The 20,888-nt window shown below is 40.7% G+C and overlaps 1 protein-coding gene across 3 annotated transcripts in view; it reads right to left on the reverse strand.

The window, feature by feature from the left end:
• Positions 1–462: 462 nt before the first annotated feature.
• Positions 463–20,888, reverse strand: part of LOC121518328 (SPARC-related modular calcium-binding protein 1-like) — a 31,990-nt gene continuing 11,564 nt past the window's right edge. For 2 of the 3 annotated variants that reach the window (XM_041800589.1, XM_041800573.1), the window contains exons 4-11: positions 20,162–20,215; positions 19,803–19,850; positions 19,534–19,614; positions 17,705–17,900; positions 16,785–16,858; positions 15,865–15,958; positions 10,594–10,930; positions 3,869–5,557 (exon numbers count right to left, since the gene is read on the reverse strand). In XM_041800589.1, coding sequence (XP_041656523.1) covers positions 10,609–10,930; positions 15,865–15,958; positions 16,785–16,858; positions 17,705–17,900; positions 19,534–19,614; positions 19,803–19,850; positions 20,162–20,215 — 869 coding nt within the window. In that variant the 3' untranslated portion in view covers positions 3,869–5,557; positions 10,594–10,608. Of the gene's footprint in view, positions 562–3,868; positions 5,558–10,593; positions 10,931–15,864; positions 15,959–16,784; positions 16,859–17,704; positions 17,901–19,533; positions 19,615–19,802; positions 19,851–20,161; positions 20,216–20,888 lie in introns of those variants that run through there. The other variant, XM_041800582.1, reaches the window with a different exon arrangement.

Genomic DNA, 20,888 nt, shown 5'->3' on the forward strand with positions numbered 1-20,888 from the left:
GTGTTTTTATCTGTTGGTTGGGGGTGGAGAAGCTGGGAATTACTCCCATAATTCCCCTTGACATCATCTGTGGGTGTTGTAGGGACTTATGGCACCCTGGTGGCTGAATTTACACGTGCTTAAGGTGTGGGTTTATGTGATACAGGATTAAAAATGTATTGTTCATTTTTTCTTGCAAATCTTGAAGAGAGTCATGTGGCTTTTAATTCTACCTAATTTGATGTTAAAGCTCACCCTGGTCTATGTATAAATGCATGCTCTTATATTTAGTGTTAGCCTGGTGTGCCTTGCTCAGCATGTTCCTATGATGAAGCTTTCATTGTTTCCATCTTGACGTGTGGCCTTGTGATCAGAAGAAACAGCCAGGAGAAAATGGCAGGTATGGATTTTACTGGATGAATTATAGATTAATCCCAGCATGCAAATGTCCCAGGGAAACTACTCTGTGTTTGTGGGTGTGCTCTTGATCTAAATCCTTGGCAGATTGATGTCTGTGTGTGACCTGCAGGCCTTTTTCTCTGTTGTTAGTCATGAGCTCAGAAAAGCACTCAGTGTGTCAGCCTGGGACAGAGAGAGAGAGAGAGAAACATGCACATAGTCACCATACAAACATAGCTTTAAATGCTCCAGCTCATCTATAATTCATACAAATATCATATCATTTACACAATCCATACTGCTGTGCCTCTGCTGCCTCCGTCTCATAAACTGCCTATGTTATTATAAAATCTATATGTCTGTTTTTATTCAATCTGTCATCATGCTCCGTTTCCATCTCCTCTGCTCAGGCTGGGATCATCTGGGTGTGTCAGGGGAGCCTGAACAGTTTATATGAGTGCTGCCGGAGCTGCTGCCTCAGAGACAGAGCACCATCTGCTGGTTACAGACACACCACAGCTCTTATAGCCCCATGTTTGGGTGAGAGCAGGTAAGCAGCTCTGAACAGTCAAACCTCACAGTCGAACACCTGTTTATGAAGCAGACTGATTCCACTACAGCTGCATAGGAGTATCAAATGTTTCATTTCACATAGATTTGCCTGTTTTCTCGTAATACCTCATAACTCACAGTCCACCCTGATAAAACTTTCAACTTATTCATACTTTAAATGCAATTCTGAAAATAATTTAAATGCTTTTATTCAATTTCCTGTCCAACATAAAACCAATAATGTCTTCCTGCAGTTATATCTATATGTGGTTTGGTGTTTTTCTTTTGATAGAAATCAAAAATGTGTGTTTGATTTTTATTCTACTTCACATTGCCATTGCTCTGACTTCATATTAAAAATGTTTTATGTTAATGCGAAGGAATCCCTTTTTAAAATGTAATGCATATTCCATCCTTTATATATTCTTAGTATCAAGGAATTTATAAAATAAAAAGAAAAAATCAAAGTCAAATATAAGCCTGTTTGTTATGTAAAGATTTATAATAGGATGTCTCTCTTTGTTTCGTGTTTGACTGGCGGCCTCATTTCCATTTTTGTTGTTTGTTTCTGTGTGTATCTCCTGGATAAATCAAAGTTTTGCACCTACTCTGGTTTTCTTTGTAGTTGAAACTATAAGCCTTGTGTGTTTCATTAAGTACAGTATACAATGTGCAATGCCGATAAAAGTATTCACCTCCTTTTATTGATTTTTTAAGATGAATCATAATCAGTATAATTTAGCCTTTTTTTTGCAAAAAAAAAGCCCTCTTTAATGTCAAAGTGAAAACAGATTTCTACAAAGCAATGTCGATGAAATAGAAACTATGTAATGTAAAATAAGTGACTGCATAAATATTAAATTGACTGACCTAATTCAACACAGGTCCAGACAGTTGGGGCTAGTAGTCTCACAGTTAGTGAAATGAGGATCACCTGAGTGCAGTGAATGTGTCTCAAGTGATTGGAGTATAAAGACACCTGTGTTTGGAAGGTCCAGTCACTGGTTAATAAGTATTCCTGGCTACCATTACACCATGAAGATTAAAAAACACTACAAGTAACTCAGAGAAAAAGGTTCTTGAAAAGAATAAGTCAGCGGGATGGATATACTGTAAAAACTTTCCCAAGGCACTGAACATCCCACAGAGTTCAGTTAAACAGAGGAAATATAGCACATGTGTAAATCTGCTGTCCTCACGAACTGAGAGGCCTTGCAAAAAGGAGACTAGTGACAGAGGCCATCAAGACACCTATGACTACTCTGAAGGAGTTACAAGCTTCAGCAGCTGAGATGGGAGAGACTCTGCAGACAACTGTTGGCTGGGTTCATCACCAGTCAAAGCTTTATGGGAGAGTGGCAAAGAGAAAGACACTGTTGAAGAAAAGTCAGATTAAATCTGGACTAGAGTTCACCAAAGGGCATGTGGGAGACTTCATGGTCAAAAGGAAGAAAGTTCTTTGGTCTGATGAGACTAAAATGGTGCTTTTTGGACATCAGACAGGACGCGGAACACTATAAACACACCATCCTCACTGTAAAGCACAGTGGTGGCAGCATCATGCTGTGGGGATGCTTCTCAGCAGCAAGCCCTGGAAGGCTAGCAACCATGATTGATTTATAAAATCAGTAAAAGGGTAAAACATCCAAGGATGTGGACTCTTTTTTTATAGGCACTGTAGATGTTCACAATAAAACAGACTGAATGAGTGACAAAATGAATGGATCAGTTCTCTTACAGCAAGAAGGATCCTGGTTTGAAACCCCATAGACAGGACCTTTAGGTGTGGAGTTTACATATTCCTCTTTTGCATGTGGGGGTTCTCTCTGGGTACTCCGACCTCCTCCCACAGTCTGTAGACATACTTGTTAGTTGATGGGTAACTCTAACATGGAGTCACTATAAGAGCACATTTTAACGTTTTGAGTGTGTGACTAGTTTCTTCAAACCTTTCATTAAAGCCTGTGTTAGTGCTGTTTTTTTTGTTTCTGTATGTCAGCCCTGTTACCAGGCTTTTAATAACCATTTAAAGCTAGGCTGTTTGTACATCCATCCATTACCTATCCCGCTAATCCTAGCTGTCATTGGGTAGGAGGCAGGGTTACACCCTGGACTGATCACCAGTCAATCAGAGGGCTGACATATAAAGGCAAACAACCCGGCACGCCTACACTCACATCTACGGGGATTGTTTTAAAGTCATCAGTAAACCTAATTAATGTGCATGTGTTTAGACTGTGGGAACAAGCACCCACACATGCACTTAGAGAACATGAAAAACACAAACCGGGAACCTTCTTGCTGTAAGGTGTCAGCACTAACCACTGTCCCACCATGCAGCCTGCCACACTTTCCACATGTACTGTTTGCCACTATTTTTAAATGAGTTAAATCCTCTCTTGACGTCTGCAGACTGTCCCTCAGAGACAGATAAGCAGGAGGCCATCACTGACACTAAACATACCGTTTCTTAACGTTGTTGTTTCTTAACACCTCAGGGTGTTATTGGTGCTTTATGTCATCAAACGTTTTCTTTAACAGCTGAAGACAATAAACAGACAATAACCAATCGTCATGGTGACCCTCAGGCTGAGTCTGGACACCACAGAAGAAAAGAAACCAGCCTGGACACATGGCTCAACCCTGCTGCTGATAGGACGTCTCATTATCACCTTATCTAATCACAAGAAAAACCACTGATGACCCTGGAAAGGAGCCAGTGCATCCTGAGAGATAATGTTTACTGTTTACTGTTATGAGACCTGCTGTGACTTTATTGTTTCCTCTTGATCTGATTATTCATTTACTGTGAAGCAGCGGTTTCTGTGGCAACAAGCGATCTTCCTGAGAGAGCAAACAAATAACAACACGACATGAGCTATCGCTGACAATTACCATCAATGTTCAGAGTGTCACTGCTTATATTCAGGGAAACGGATGAAGTCATTTTATTACAATCACTTTAAAAACATTCAATTATTCATTAGAGTCCAGAGCATCAGCATCAGCAATGACTCAGAGCAATTTGGTGTGAATAAAATGTACAAAAGACGAGATAACAGTGCCAAAGCGTTCATTAAAATATGTTACATCAATATATATAAATGTAGCTAATGAAAAACAGTAGAGACAAAGAGATCAGGAGAACAAAATAATACAGCAAAATTAAAGGAAAAGTTCAACATTTTTGAAAATTCTCGTATGTTCTCCCACCAGATCTAGTGTCACTTGCATGTTTAGTTACTTCTGTTCATGGTGTTTGTTTGTTTAATTTTGAAATGCCCCCTTAGTAGTGGTAGCCGAGGCTGAAAGCATCATGGTTTCTAGTTGTCTGTCCATCCAGGCTGTTCTTGATATCCTAAGAACCATTCCAGCGATCTTCTGCAAACTTGACATAAATGTGCATCAAAGCCCAGTTCTCATTCATTTTCATCTTTAAAATATTTAGTCTTATTTTATCGAGGAAAACTCGGAAACATTTTAGTTCTGTTTTAGTCCATTAATCTACTATCAATTCTTCCATTGATCAAAAATACACAGATAAAAATAATGAAAAAACTTAAATGCACATTAGAGAAATATCATTGATTTTTAATGTCCAACGGTCCAGAAGTGACAGTTTAGTCTCGTTTTTATATCTGTGATGAAAACTTTACTTACTTTTTAGCAGAGTTATTATAGTAATCATCTATTTTTGCTAGTCTTAGACTTGCAACTAACATTTGGAGAATGTTCCAGTCTGTGTTTATTCTCTGGTATTCTGAAATGTCTGTCCTCAACAGATAGAAGCCTGAAGTCTACACTACCAACATGTTAGCGTGCGTTTTAGTGTGGGTGGGTGTGTGTGAGAGCATTGTGTTTTTATGTGTCATTATTATGCAGCATGAAAGACAACGAGTATGAAAGGAGAGCAGCTGTTGCTGCTGCTGCGTGAAAGACACACGAACGGTTAAAAGGAAAGGGACAATGTGATAAAGAGTGACAGGGGGGACAGGAGATTATGATGGAAACATTAAAAACTGAAGATTGTGTATGAGTCTCAAATCTAGAGCCCGAGTTAAGTCTTGAGTCTTTTGCGAGTCCAAGTCAAGTCTCACGTCACTGGTGTGTGTGACTTAAGTGTGACTCGAGTCCCCATCTCTGCTACGCACCATGCGCCTTTGAGTGTTTGACCTGGCACTGTGATTTTACGTGGTCTTCTGCTTCAAGGCTGAGCTGCTGTTGTTCCTAAACTTTTCCACTTTCTAATAAAATCCCTTACAGTTGACCATACAATATCCAGCAGGGATGAAATTTCTCCAGCCGTCTTACTGCAAAGGTGGCATCCATCACAGTACTACTGAGCTCTTCAGAATGACACAATTAGGATAATAAATGTTTGTAAATGGAGACTGCATGGCTAGGTGCTTGATTTTATACACCTGTGGCAACAGGTTTGATTGAAACACCTGAATTCTATAATAAACAGATCAGGTCAAAAAACTCAACCAATACACTGGCTTAGATTTGACTTTTTACAATGCAGTATAAAATCCTGTGATTTTTACAGCTGAATTATCTGAATTCGGAGGTGTAACGGTGATGTGGAGAAGAGCTGATCTCTGTCACCAGGGGAATTATCTCGTGTCTGTTGGCAAAAAAGAAGAAAAATAAATAAATCAATAAAGAGAAAATAAATACAAACACAGTTAAGGAAGAAGTTTATAACAGTTGTGTTAATTGGAGCTCAAGTAAATCTCTCCTCTCTGTGAACATCTGCAGCCTCTTCCTCACCTACTAGCTCTTCTTTTCACACATTGTCTTAATGTCACACCTCTCTCTCTCTTCCTCACCCTTTTTCTTTACATGTGAATTTTCTGCTGCTCCTCCTTCCTCTCTATCTCCCTCCTTGAGACTCCTGCTCTCTCTTGTATTTCACTGACTATTATCTCTTTCTCCTTTCCTCACTTGTACTCTGAACATATCAAACTGTGTGGAGCCTCCATGAAAAGCAGAGCTATGTAAACATTTTTCTGACAAGCAGAGGTGTTACAGAACGCGTGTTTATTATCAGCATTTATGTGAAACTTGAAAAGCTTCCACCAGCTGGCTGCCACGGATTAGAGCAGGGTAGTCCAGACTTTAATCACTGAGGGCCACAAACATAAAAATACAGTTCCTATACACAAGCTTTCAACCGCTTCGATGTTTTACTCTTATTCATTTTATAAATCAATAATGGTCAACAAAATTTGACTTTTTATCACAAAAAAAACTCTTGAATGTCGAAGTGAAAAAGTTCTACAAAGTTATGTCAATTTAATAAAAACATGTAATGTTAAATAAGTGATTGCATAAATATTCACCCCCTTCAAGTCAGTATTAAGTAGAGTCATCTTTGGCTGCAATCACAGCACTGAGTCTGTGTGGTTAGGTCTCAATCAGGCTGCACATCTGGACACTAACATGTTACTCCATTCTTCTTTGCAAAACTGCTCAAGCTCTGTCCACAAAGCCTCTCCTTGATTGAGGTCTGGGCTTTGACTCGGCCACTCCAGAACATTCACCTTTTTGTCTTTAAAAAAAAAAAAATGGCACAACAACCAGCAAAAATAAAGGTACAGATGACATTTACAGGGCTGGGTAGGCATTCATAATGCATTTAATAGAATAGATAGGCTTATATGTGTGGCTTGCAGATGATATCACATCACAGCAAAGAGCTCCTGATGGAGAACAAGGAGTAAACTTTGCTTAGAGAAGCACTATCAAAGTATCAAAATTATGTAATGTTTATCAAGAAGTACAGTAGAGTACAGTACAGGACTCCTCAAGACTCTTGTCTCCCTTCAGCTGGCTAGATGTGTAGCAAGACTAAGTCATTCATGATTTTAATCACCTTCACGCCAGATAAATTAGCTAACCTGTGAGAACACCCATTTTGTTGTGAAGTGCAGGGATCATAAGTATGTAATAATTTTCTGATGACAACTCCAGCATAAAGGTCCATTTAGGGCTCAAATGTCCCCACTGTCCTCTATTCCCACTGATTTTTGTGTTCTTCACTTTTTGTCCCTCATCTGATATTTGTTCATCATTGGGACCTTATGAGGACAAAGAGCCTATTAAGATTAGGTTTACATCTATTTTACAATTGCAATCATACAGAAACTGCATAACTTTAAGAAATAAATGAAAGAAACTGCATGAAACTGTGTCTCAGTATGCCCCTGGTCATCCACTGATCAGGATGGGAATGACACTGCAGCACAGAGGGAGGATGCTGATGGCTGAACACCACATCCAAACAAAGTAAGAGCAATTTTGCTGCCAGAACTTCATAAGAGTGTTGTTACTTTAAAGCAGGGGTTCCCAACCATTTTTCCTTGGAGGCCCCCCTACTTGTTACAAAGCCAAGCTGACCCCCCCATGCACGAAAAAAAAAAAAAAGTACAGCATCATATTGTTGCCAAAAATCAACATCCATTAATTGTTTCATGGATAAAACCCTAAGGAAGTGGCTCTTCACAGGTTTTTCTTAAAATAAAACAGTTTATAAACTGTTTAAGTGCTTTATCATGATTTTACTTAATATTTGCAAATCTAAACTTGACAACCTTAGAGCAGACAAAGCCCTGCCCCTCCTTTGGCGCCACCCCAGGGGGTCCTGGACTCCATCTTGGGAACCACTGCTTTAAAGCAATAAGTTGAATATGCTTGTAAATTGGACAATGAGATGGAGCAGTTCATGCTGCTTTTACTGCAGTAAAAGTAGTTGTATCGTAGTTTTGGTAATCTGTTTGCCGTTAACAGATCTCTGTTCAGTCATTGAATTCCTTTTTGACAAAATGTTTGTTTGCAGAGTAAACACAGCAGCACCTCGTGTAAAAACAAAGAGGTACAATACAGTCAAAAAATGGTCATTGGATTTTTTTAGAATTTGCTGTGGGCCAATGAAATAATTATTTTAGATATCAATTCTGGTATTCCTTACAATCAGGGCATCTTTATGACATACAGTGTTTCCATGAAGGTCAATGAGTGTGTGCAGTAAGGTACAGTAAGCTCTGTGTGATTGAGACAGAAACACGGTAAATATTCACTCTGAAGACGACGACTCTTTGACCAAGGCAGGCTCAACAAATGATACACTCAAAATAACGCACAGACACACAGACCTGGAGCAGCCTGATTAGTGAGTCTATGTCACGGCTGAGCTGTGACTGATTGCTCACTGACAAGCAACCCATTTAACCGTTGCCTATGCTTGTTTTGATTTTATAAAGAAACACACACACTGACATCGGTGTGTGGAATTAGTCCGGCAGCCGGTCAGAAACACTCAACTCTCCTGTGAGCAGCGGGAGCAGAGAGGAGAAAAAGACGCTTTTATCTCAGCTGGAAGACCAGCGAGGAGCCACGGTGACGCTGTGAGGCACAGAGGGAGAGCTCAGTGATGTATCACATCAGCTGTCAGTCAGTTATGGATGTCTCAGATTTTTAGCAAAAAGCCAAATCTCATTAAATGAAGCTTAGCACATGTCCAAGAGGGAAACTGTTTCATACTCATTCATCATTCAATCATCATATGTTCATGTCTTTTCTGCTCCCTGTCTCCCGCTCTGGTGATCAGCTGACTGAGGCCATTTACTCACTCAGGTGCCAAACCAACTAGATTCCACCACAACCTCTTTTGACCAATCGTCCTGCTGCCGACATATTTTAAAACCTATCTTTCACAGTCAGTCATTTCAGCATGACTGTTGCAATCGTCCTCCACCCCAGAAGTCTAGCCCTCATCCCTTCATCATCCGTCCTCTATCACCCACACGTGTCCTATCTCCATCGAGGGGAGTATCCTATCCTGCTGTCAGCCTTATGAAGTACATAAAGACATCATGATAGCGTCTAATTGACAAAGACATCACACATTTCTATAACATCCAAATTAATAAAATTCTTCTGTATTCCTGGCTACTATTACACCTTGGAGACAAAAGAACACTTCAAGCAACTCAGAGAAAAGGTTAGTGAAAAAGTATACATCAGGGGATGGATAAAAAAACATTCCAAGGCACTGAACATCCCTCAGAGTTCAGTTAAATCCATCATCAAGAAATGGAAGGAATACAGCATATGTGTAAATCTGCCTAGATCAGGCTGTCCTCACGAACTGAGAGGCCTTGCAAAAAGGAGACTAGTGACAGAGGCCATCAAGACACCTATGACTACTCTGAAGGAGTTACAAGCTTCAGCAGCTGAGATGGGAGAGACTCTGCAGACAACTGTTGGCTGGGTTCATCACCAGTCAAAGCTTTATGAGAGAGTGGCGAAGAGAAAGACACTGTTGAAGAAAATTAAGATTAAACCTGGACTAGAGTTCACTAAAAGGCATGTGGAAGACTCCATGGTCAAGAAGAAGGAAGTTCTTTGGTCTGATGAAACCAAAATGGAGCTTTTTGCCACCAAACACATCATCACAAAAATCATCCCACTGTGAAGCATGCTGGTGGCAGCATCATGCTGTGGGGATGCTTCTCAGCAGCTGGCCTTGGTAGGCTTATAAAGGTAGAGGTTAGAATGAAGGCGGCAAAATATAGGAAAATCCTGGAGGACAATCTTATTCAGTCTGCAAGAGAACTTAAACTTGAAAAAATCGTTTTTTTCCGGCAAGTCATCGAGCTGAAGCGTACAGCAAAAGCTACACAGAAGTGGTTTTTAAGGTCATCAAGGGGAATGTTCTGGAGTGGCTGAGTCAAAGCCCAGACCTCTATCCAAGAGAGAATTTGTGGAGGACTTGAAAAGGGCTGTTCAAGTCTGATCCCCTTGCAACCTGGCAGAGCTTTAGCAGTTTTGCAAAGAAGAATGGAATTAATTGTTAGTGTCCAGATGTGCAAGTCTGATTCAAGCCTTCCACACAGACTCAGAGCTGTGACTGCAGCCAAAGGTGACTCTACTAAATACTAACTTGAAGGGGTGAATATTTATGCAGTCACTTATTTTACATGACTTATTTTTATTCAATTGACTTAAATAGTAGAAATCCGTTTTCACTTAGACATTAAAGAGTTTTTTGCAAATTATTTTTGGCATAAAAGCCAAATTATGTTGATTGTTGTTAACTTATAAAACAAAAAAAAAGTTTCTAAAAATCCAAGGGGGTTAATACTTTTTATAGGCATTGTAAGCTGCTATGGACCTGTTTGATGGCATTTGGCAGGTCAAAGACAATCACTTCTGTTCTGCTTTTATTTATTTGTAAAAAATGTTTGGTTATCCAGTATTTGATGTCATCTAGACTGTGTTTAAGTCTGACTGTTTGTTTGGTTTTATAGGGAAATAGAGCTTTGTATCTTCACTGGTATTGTTCTTTTCTATAAGTTTACCTAATGGGAGCATGTAGTGTAATGGGGCCCATGATGCAGCCTTGTTGTACCCCACATGACAGATAAGCTGTCAGCCTTGGGTAAATTTTATCTGATGGCAGTTTTACTGCTAAAGGAAAGAAATGAATAATTTGAAATGCAAAGTTTCAAAAACTTTTTGCAGCTCGTTCAGAGGACTTTCATGTTCCTCAGATGATTTTTTTTATAAATAATGTATGCTCACACATGACATGACGTGAGAAAAGGGAAAGTAACATTTAATATTTTAGGTTTCTTGACAGTCATTTGGGGCACAAACCTGGTTTTGTCCTCCTCAGAGGCTCAGACAGACTCTCAGCTCCTCCAGCGTCAGTCCTCTGTCTCCGTCTCTGTCACAGTACTGAGAAAACTTTTTGGCGCATCGTCGTGGTTTGAGCCTCCGTCGCAGGAACTGACGAAAAGGTCGAGCTTCACGTTCGCTCAGCACCCCGCTAGAGTCCACGTCTAGCTGAATGAAGTGCCACCGCAGCGCATCCTCAGGTCTGGAGGAGTCCATAGTCTCTGGAGCAGCAGGAGACACAGTGGCCAGCGTCAAGGAGGAGGAGGGAGTAATTAAAGATGGAGAGGGAATGGTAGAGGGAGGTGTGTTTAAGGCTCTATTGGAAGAAGAAGAGACAAACCAAGAAAAGGAGATTTAGGTGATTTAATCTTCACAGATAAATTGCTTAATGTGTCAGGGTTTGAGTTTATAAATTCAGTTCTCAGCTAGCATGCTCATGTGAGCCCCGAGTGGGTTTGTCCATGGGTTCTATTGTGGTCCAATCTATGATTGCCCACGTGGCCTTCAAACTTTATGAGATCCATAAAGGCCCCATCAGCCACCAATCAGCGTCATCTGAGAGGAACGAGGTGGTACCAATGGAGGACTTTAGTTGTGCTGGATGTTGGTAGTAATGGCTGCTGCCTGTAAGGATTAGCTGGATTATAGTGGTATAGAAGAGAGGTATTTTGTTATGTTGCTACAAAATGTTGCAAATTTCTCAAAATTAAAAAAAACAAAACAGAAATATCACAATGACATCAGTATTCAGACCCTTTACAAGCATGTTGGAAGCACCTTTGGCAGCAATTTGGTCTTGAGTCTTTTGGAATATGAAACTACAATATTTGCACATTTGGAGTGGGGGATTTTCTGCCATTCTTCTTTGCAAATCTCAAGCTCAGTCATGTTGATGGACAGCCATTTCAGGTCTCTCTAAAGATGTTTGATAGGGTTCAAGTCAAGGGCTCTAGCTGGGTCTCTCTAGGACTTTGACTGAGTTGTCCTTAAGCCATCTCTGTGTTGTCTTGGCTGTGTGATTAGGGTCATTGTCATGTTGGAAAGTGAACCATTGGCCCAGGCCCCGTCCACACACAGACAAATTCAGGAGAATACGCAAACGTTTTTTTTGTCTTATCGGCGTGTCATACACACGGAAATGGCATTTTGGATGGCCATAAACACTACTTTTTGAAACCAGGTCCCAGAGTGAACAAATCTGTAAATGCTTACCATTTTGTCTCTGTGTGGACAGCCAACCGCATCTTTCTTGAAATGAGTACGTCATACATAGCATAGCCCACTTACGCCGCATTCACTGTTGAACCAAAACAACAATGGCAGGTTACAGAGCTGCGCTCATGCTGCAGAACCTACTGAGCTTATTGTGGCTTTTACAGCAAAATCTGATGCTCCGTTACCACCATGCAGAACAACACACACTGGATGTTCTTAGATCCACTGTAGAGAACAACCAGAAGGGCAACCAGGAGAAATTTTGTGGCAGTTTTATGTAATCTTCTTCTCTCTTTTGGTGGCAGCATTACAGCGCCACTTACAGGCTTGGAATATATACTACAGCATTTTCAGTCGTTTTCAGTGGTTCCGTGCTTATGAGGACATTTCCTGAAACGATCCAGTATTTACGAAAAATTTTTTCAAAACGAAACGGAAATATAACGTTCTCGTCTCCCTGTGGACAAGGCCTTAGCCCACTCTGAGGTCCTAACTGCTGTGGAATCGGTTTTCATCTGTACTCTGCTCCATTCATCTGACCAGTCTTCCAGTCCCATCTGCTGAAAAACACCCCTACAACATGATGTTGCCACCACCATGCTCCACTGTCAGAGTGATATTGGGCAGGAGATAAGTGGGGTGTGTTTCCTCCAAGGACAATATTTAGAAATGAGGCCAAACAGTTCAATCTTGGTTTCATCAGACCAGAGTATCTTGTTTCTCACAGTCTGATAGTCTTTCAGGTGCTTTTTTGCAGAATCAAACTCCAATTTCATGCACTGAGGAGAGGCTTCTGTCTAGCCACTCTGCCATAAAGCCCAGATCAGTGGAGGGCTGCATTGATGGCTGTCCTCCTGGAACTTTGTCCCATCTCCACACAGGATCTCTGGAGCTCAGTCAAAGAGACCCTCTGGGTCTTTGTCACCTCTCTTACTAAGGTATTTCTCCCCCGATTGCTCAGTTTGACTGGGTGACCAGCTCTTGGAAGAGTCCTGGTTGTGCCAAACTTCTTCCACTTGAGAAATATGGAAGCTGCTGTGCTCTTGGGAACCTTCAGTGCTTCAGAATTTCTTGTAGCCTTCCTTGGATCTGTTCGTGTCACCAATCCTGTCTCTGAGCTCTGCAGGCACTTCCTTTCACCTCATGGCTTGGTAGTACTGAATACTTTCTATTGCACTGTATTTTCTCCAACTCATCCGATTAAACTGAGAGTACTGTGGTTTTTTTATAAATGTTATAAACAACTACTTCACTTACAGACTTAATAAAACTTTAAATATGAGTATTTCATGTCAGCAGTTTAAGTATGATTGTTTAAGCAGCTTCATCAACATTCTCAGACCCCTGTTGTCACATCTCTGCTCCTCCTGACAAAGTGTTTCTGAGTGCTAACACCTTCACCAAATATAACAACAACACTTCTATTCCTACACGACACCTTAAATATCGAATTTGAGGAGGACGTGACAGCCCGCTGAAAAGCTACATCAGAGCAATGGCTCCAGGGCTCCTTATCAAGCTTCAGTTTTCTTTATCAGAGCACAACACAAACAAACCTGGAGCTCATTAAACAGAAGAAGATATCAGGAGGGAAAAAGATGACGGATATGAAACATGGACACCGAGTGAGAGAGGAAGAGAGATCTCACCGTTACTTTCTCTGAATAACAAGGTCTCTGTGAGATAAACATGAGGTGAAAGGATGACGAACAGATGGCTCAAAATGGACAAAAGGTGAAAAAATAAGACTCAGTGAAGATGAGGAGGATGCATGCTGACCTGGGAGAGAAACAGATGGAGGGCTGAGGTAAATACTTAAAGACTGGAGCATTGATTGGCAGGCAGAAACACTGAAAAGGGAAACAGATGGAGTCTGTTCGCTTCTTCTACAGTTTCCATCAGGTTCTGGACCAGATCTGTGATCACCGGGGTGTGAAATTGGTTTTCATTTGGCTTCTCAGAGCTGCGACAAACCAGAGGGAAGTTCTGCACCGTACATGAGGAAGCTAACACCGTCAACATGAAGAACTTGTGCCTCTGAAACTGCGTCTTTTTCCCACTGGTTGTGTCCTGGATTTAAGTGTTAATGAGTCTTATTTCTACAGTTTGAACATTATATAATTTTTTGAGTAGATGGTAAAAATACAGGATGGATGTTATCCAGAGAGTGCTTAAAGTAATTTAAGTTTTCATGCAGGATAACTCTCTGGATAAGTCAGGCATGTGCTTCATGATCAGCAGGAATTCATCTCAATTCATACTTCTTTCTCTTTTCTTTCAATTATTACTCAGTCATTTAAAGCCACACTTGAATTCTTTTTTACTGCAGATATCTGTAGGCACAAGCAGCTCAAACTGGCACAGTCTCAGAAATAGAAAACATCCAGAAGGAGCTTGGAGTCGAGCTGCTGCTCCTTTGCACTGAAAGAAGCCATCTGAGGTGGCTTGTGTATTGGATAAATGCCTCCTGGGTAACGCCCTTTGGAGGTCTTTACAGAAACAACTAACTGGGAGAAGACCCCGGAGTAGGTCCAGACCTCAGTGGAGGGATTACATATGCCCAGGGAAACCTCAGGATCTCTAAGGAGGGGAAGGAAAATGTCAGTGGGAAGAGGAATGCCTGGGTCAACTTACTTAATCAGGGTAAAAATTAACTATTGAATTCAGGTGTTTCAGTCAGACCCATCGTAAAAGATGGATTAAATCAAGCACCATCATGCACTCTCCATTTGGATACTATGATGGATATTCCACAGTCAACTGTGACATTATTAAAAAGTGGAAGCATTTAGGAAGAACAGCAACTCAGCCATGAAGCAGAAGACTGTAAAATCACAGAGCAACATCTCCTAAAGCAAGTAAAAACCACCAACACTCTGCTGATTCCAGCTGTAATGTAAAGTTACCTGCCTGACTGCACTGTTCCAACTGTGAAGTTTGATGGAGGAGGGATAATGGTACAGGGCTGTTTTTCAGGGTCTGGCCTCTTATCTCCAGTGAAGGACAGGCTTAAGGCTTCAGCATGCCAAGATGTTTTGGATAATGCTATGCTTCCAACTGTGTGGCAGCAGATTGGGGAAGACCCTTTTCTATTCCAACATGACTGTACCTCAGTGCACAAAGCAAGGACTATAAAGACATGGCTTGATGAGTTCAGAGTGGAAAAACTTGACTGGGCTGCACAGAGCCCTGACCTCTACCCCATCCAGCACCTTTAGGTTGAACTGGAATAGAGATTGTGAGTTAGGACCTCTGGCCCAACATCACAAATGCTCCACGGAATGAATAGGCAGAAATTCTCACAGAAACACTCCAAGATCTTGTGGAAAGCTTTCCAAGTAGAGTGGAGGCTGTTATAGCAGCAAAAATGGGGCCAACTCCATATTAAAGTGTGTGAATGTGTTTGAATACAATGTCATTATAGTCACTGCTGGTGTGATGGTCAGGTGGCTGAATACTTTTGTCCACATAATGTAATAATTGTGGTCAGATTCCTCCTTTTGACCAAAGTCAGCAAAGGTCTGATCACCTGATGGATCTAAAGACGATCATGTTATGTAGAATTTAAATCCTTGGTGCTAAAATGTTGAGATTTAGACCCTTACTGATCAACAGTACTTCCCATGTGCATAGTGTTCATCTGAAAAAATGGTCTCAGGCTTAGTGACTATTCAAAAATCTATTAGTGTGTAAGAGGCTTTATGCTACTGCCACCAGGACCAATCTCCAGATGAACAAAAGAAACTGGAGGGAGAAATCACAATTCAAAAATCATGCTTTAGAGCTTCAAAGGCAGCATATAGCCAGCCAACATGTGACGTTAATTTCCTATCAGCAGCCAGCCAAACTGCATTTGGACGTGTTTCTGTACTCAACAGTCGTTAAGTGTTTTACACATGCACATAACTGCAGGTTTCCCTTAAGTTAATTCATTTAAAAGTTCAAACAATGCTTTACAATAATCAGGAGTTTTACAGATGGCATTCCTTCAAATCGTCCTGCTGTGATGTGAAGTTCGATGGCATTAGAGCATACCTGTGTGGACTCAGACTTCCGGTGTGCTCCGCTTCCAGCTGCAGAGCTTGGACGAGACTCTGCAGGAACTGTTTCTTACGAGCTCCAGGACAGCCTGAAGTAACACAGAGGAGACAGAAACACTTCATGATCACAGCAGTCATGAATCAGCATGTGTGCATACAAAAAAAATCTGATTCCAGCTAACTGTGCTCTTTATAAAGCATTAAATATTAAATATAACCAACATAGACAGGTCTAATGAACAGGATTGTAAGTGAAATTCTTCTAGAACGGATCAAGATTTTTTTTCCATTAAAAACAGTGCTCATGTGCCCATCAAATCAAGATGTTTGTTTATACATGCGTAGTGGAGGTTTTGTGCCTTTTACTGAGAAAATAAATAAATTCCCTTAAGCTCCATACTTGCTGTCCTGTCTTTGTGACCTCCATCAAATTGTTAGAATAGAAAAATATAAGTGATATTAACAGGATGGGGTTCTTACATCTTAATAAAAGGCTTTTCCTGAGAAAGTTTGATGTTTCTGACGTCACATGTCAATATGATCAGAGCCAGTGCTGCACCACCGCCACTGCACATTAATGCACAGAGCAAAAAGGGATAAGCAAGTCCACTGTGCATAGATGTAATGCATGTAAAACAGCTTTGGTCTTGCAAGGCCATGAAAAAGACAGTAGAGGGGAAGAAATATGTTTTTAGCACAAGGTTTTGGTAATGGGCTCTTGCTCGAGGAGAAGGTCTCATAAAGTGTGTGTCCAGGGTAGGAGGGGTCGCCCACAATCCTAACTGCACACCCCAGAGTTCTGCAGGTGTACAGGTACAGCTAATCCCCCTCTCTCTGACCTCTGTACACCTGGCTTGCAGTCATAACCACAAAGATCTGTATGTCTGGTTATTTAGCAGAAACTCTCAGGTTTACCTGACAGAGGTTTTTCCCTAAACCTCCTGTCTGATGGTGTCTCTTCTGCCCCAGAGCATTCTGGGATACGATTCCTGTAAAACGACAGAAAGAGCAATCTCAAAAGAAACTCTGCATTATACTTATACCAAAAAACAGATAAGTGGCCACCTTGTAAGACAATGAGTACATATGACAACATATAAAACCTTATATTAATACTTATTAATGATCAAAAACAGCTTAAATCAATTTAAAACAATAATAAAAGTTAACGAATACAGTAAAATCTCAAACCCTGCATTAAGAATGTCTTCTAAATTTAATCAAAGTTGTACTGCGTGATATTAAAGATGCTTCTAACTCTTGCCAAGTCAAATTAAAGCTGAATATAAAATACTGCCAACAAACTTCAGCCAATAAAAAATCTCTTTCCTGATGAATAATCAAATGAAAGGCTTCCTAATTAACCAGAACCAGATCTGGTGTTCACGCTGCCTGTGAGCAGTGAGGATAAAAAAACACGACATAGCCTCAGGGAGTTTCTTCACACCAGTGAAATAGAAATCCATCACACGAAAACATCCAACAGTTTCCTCTCAGGAGTTTGTTCAGCTGAGCATCGACACACTGATAAAAACCTCCTGAGAACAAAACCGGCCAACCGCAATTTACTCTGATTTGTTCTCCATGTTTCCTCAAAGGGAAACCATCTGGGGACCTGAGACAGTAAGTGGTGGAAAATTGGATGATCAGGATCAAATGCTTCTGAGCATCAGTGCATAATTGTATCTGTGCCTTTATAAACCACCAGAGTCCAATGAGGAGAGAGGATGAGAGTAGATAAACTAAAGCGAGAGAAATCAAACAGGGACAAAAGAAGACAAAACCACACAGATACAGATTAAAAGAGAAGAGTCATTGATTGGCTCATTGATTACCGTGCTGAAGTCCCCGGCAGCGGTCGGCCACTGTCCACCTGCACACACCAGCAGTAACCTGTGGCTGCGTAACACTGAGCAGGGTTGTAACGTCCATCTGCAGTGCATTCTGGGATAAAACGCTCTTCCTCCTGCCAGTTTGAATGCACCTGAGAGAGTAAGGATGCTCGCTCTCGCTCACACGTCTGAGGACTGTCTGCACAGCAGAGAAAAAGAAAGTAGAGAAAAGGTCAGAACGAGAAAAACCTCAGGAAGGATCAGAGCCCTAGAAATGAGAGCGAGATCATTTAATCTGATTGAAACTACAAAAAAAAATTAAGAAGAACTGAACATTACTGTACCAGTTTCATGAAGATAGATATGGTTTGAAAATGTAAACAAATAAATTGTGCAGGGTGTAAAAGCTCAGCAGCTTAATAAAAAAGGGGCCGATAAAAGTCCAACCACAAGCATGTTGTGACTAATTGATCTGAAACGGAAATCAGTCTCAACATTAAAGAGCTGAGTGCACTGGTCCACAAAACCCTGTGAAAAAAAAAAAAAATCCTCACACACTTACTCTCATGTTTTTAGATCTCTCCTGTTACAGGAATGTTGTCTTTTGCTGTTTAGTAAGTGTAGTTGTTTAAAAATCTAGTTAGTTAATGTTATGATGTAATTAACATAGGCAAAAATTTCCTCACAAAATTTCTATATTTATTTATCAGGGTTATTTTTATGTATATTTCTAAGGTTTAGGTATCACTAATTAGACAGTGTTTTCATTGCCAGACTTCAGAGCAACAAAACATGCGATGTAGCCGCTATCGAGTTGTGCCCCTACTGAGGACGAAGCTTCATAGGGGAGTGCATAACATGATCCATGGCAACTATAGACATGTCAGTACACGACTTTTGTCATTTTGAAAAGAAAACAACTCACTGCTGTTCTTTGTTCTTCCTTTAATGACGAAATCTCATTAAGTTCTGATAAAACTGGCGCTTTAGCAGCATCCACGCTAATGTTTTCTGTAATTGCACTGGTCTCTTCTCGCTGCTTGCTTACATCACGACTCCACAGCGCCACAAAGTACTGCCTCTCGACGCTGATTGGTCCTGTCATTTTCTAACCGGGCCCAAACGGTTCAGATGGGAGCTTTGCCAGATGGATTTGCCATTGAGAAACAAGGAAACGGCGTATCCATCTGCTTTGCAAGGTTATGGAAGCATAGCATCTTTCAGAATGTCTTGGTATTCTGCAGCATAAAGACTGAGATATATGATTCATCACTCCACAGAACACTGCCCCTCAGTCCAGTGTCAGTTTACTTTACACCATCCCATCCGACACTTGGCACTAGACTTGGTGATGTGAGGCTTGCATGCAGCTGCTCAGGCATGGAGACCCATTCATGAAGCTCCTGCTGCACAGTTTTTGTGTTTACATTAATGCCAGTGGAAGCTTAGAGCTCTTCAGCGATGGAATCAGCAGCTTAAGCAGACACTGACCTTGCTCTGGGCTTTTACGTGGTCTTGATTTTAAATACCTGTGACGACATGTCTGATTAAAGCACCTGAATTCAATATCTAACAGGTGTGGCCAAATACTTTTGTCTATATTGTGTGCCAAGGCTAGTTGGGACATGTTTATAAATCCGTCAAAATATAGAATTATTTTCCCAGTTTGGAAGTGTTAATGAAAATATCTAGAAGTGACTAAGATACAGTAAAAATGGTCACTGAACACTTATTGCTCATGGTTATCAACTCAGAGACATAAAAAACCCACATATATACATTAACTTCAGAAATTCCCCCCCTTACACATCAGCAGGTACACTGTCTCTCACCTGTGGGCCGTCTGACTGAGCGGTTTGCTCTGGGGTCCGAGTTCATCAGGATGGTCACCCAGAACGGAGGAGGTGTCAGCTCTGCACAACAAAAAACAAAGAGAGATCAGGATTCAGCTTTAGTGGAAACAACGTGGGTAATAACCTCTGCTCTAATATGGTTTTAAGAGATAACTGGGTGCATGTTTTCAAACTGTGCAGCTACTTAATTCATAATGCATGTCTTAGTCATTGAAAATAATCCTTTTGGAGAAAGTTCAGCCGCTCACCTGCAGACTTTCTGGGAACTAGCGTTGGCCTGGGTTCATCGCCGTCACCTGGAACATAAGAAAAAAGTGTGGAAACAATAAGAGGAAGGCAGAAATGCTGTGTTGTGACAGCGAGAGTGTGAAGCGTGTGAAGACTCAGAGGAGAAAAGAGTGAAAATTAAACACAGAGACATTTTTGAGTCTTGGTATGTGGTTTGGTCGTGAATGTTCAAGATCCTGCAGGTGTGTCTGACTCAGAAACAAACTGTGTCGTGCAAGGAAAGCAAGAAAAAATGAGAAAAACAGTTCCTCTCACTTCTGGATGTAAATAACAAGTTTATATAAGGAGCTAGAGTGTGAAGAGAAGACATCTTTCTCACCTTTTATAGGAGCTGAATCTGCATCTGTATTGTGAGCTAACCTGGTGATGTGATCTGTGAGGAATAATATATAGAAACACAACAAATCAGCCCAGAAAATACATTCAAATTCATGGAGATTTATCTTAGAAGTAACAGAAACTTTTCCTTGAATGTTTTTACATCATCTGTCTTGACACACTGAGGTAGAGCAACTCTCCATCAATTAAGGTAATAGTACAAAACGTTGAGCCACTTACTATTATTTCTGATGAGTTAACAGGCTTTTCTGCATGTAGAAGAAATTACAGTGGCAAAAAGTACAAGAAACCTTTGAAAATGTATAGTTTTCTGCACTAATTCATCATCACTTTTGATCTGACCTGCATCTAAGTCACAAGTGCAGACAAACACAATGTGCTTAACCTAATACCACACAAACTTTTATAATATTCAGTCTTTATTGAACACAGCCATTAAACATTCATAGTGCAGCTGGAAAAAGTAAGTGAACCCTGGATTTAATAACTGGTTGAAGCAATGAATTTTAGTATTTTTGGAGCTATGCTGTAGTAGATTAACTTTAATGTTTAGGAGCGTTGTCCTGCTGCATCATCCAACTTCTTCTGAACCTCAGCTGGTGGACAGACACCCTTACATTATCCTGTAGGTTACCTTGATAAACTTGGAAACTCATTTTCCCTTCAATGATGGCAAGCAGTCCAAGCCCAATCCTGATGCTCTAGAG

Source organism: Cheilinus undulatus, linkage group 2 (assembly GCF_018320785.1).
Source record: "Cheilinus undulatus linkage group 2, ASM1832078v1, whole genome shotgun sequence".
NCBI lineage: Eukaryota > Metazoa > Chordata > Actinopteri > Labriformes > Labridae > Cheilinus > Cheilinus undulatus.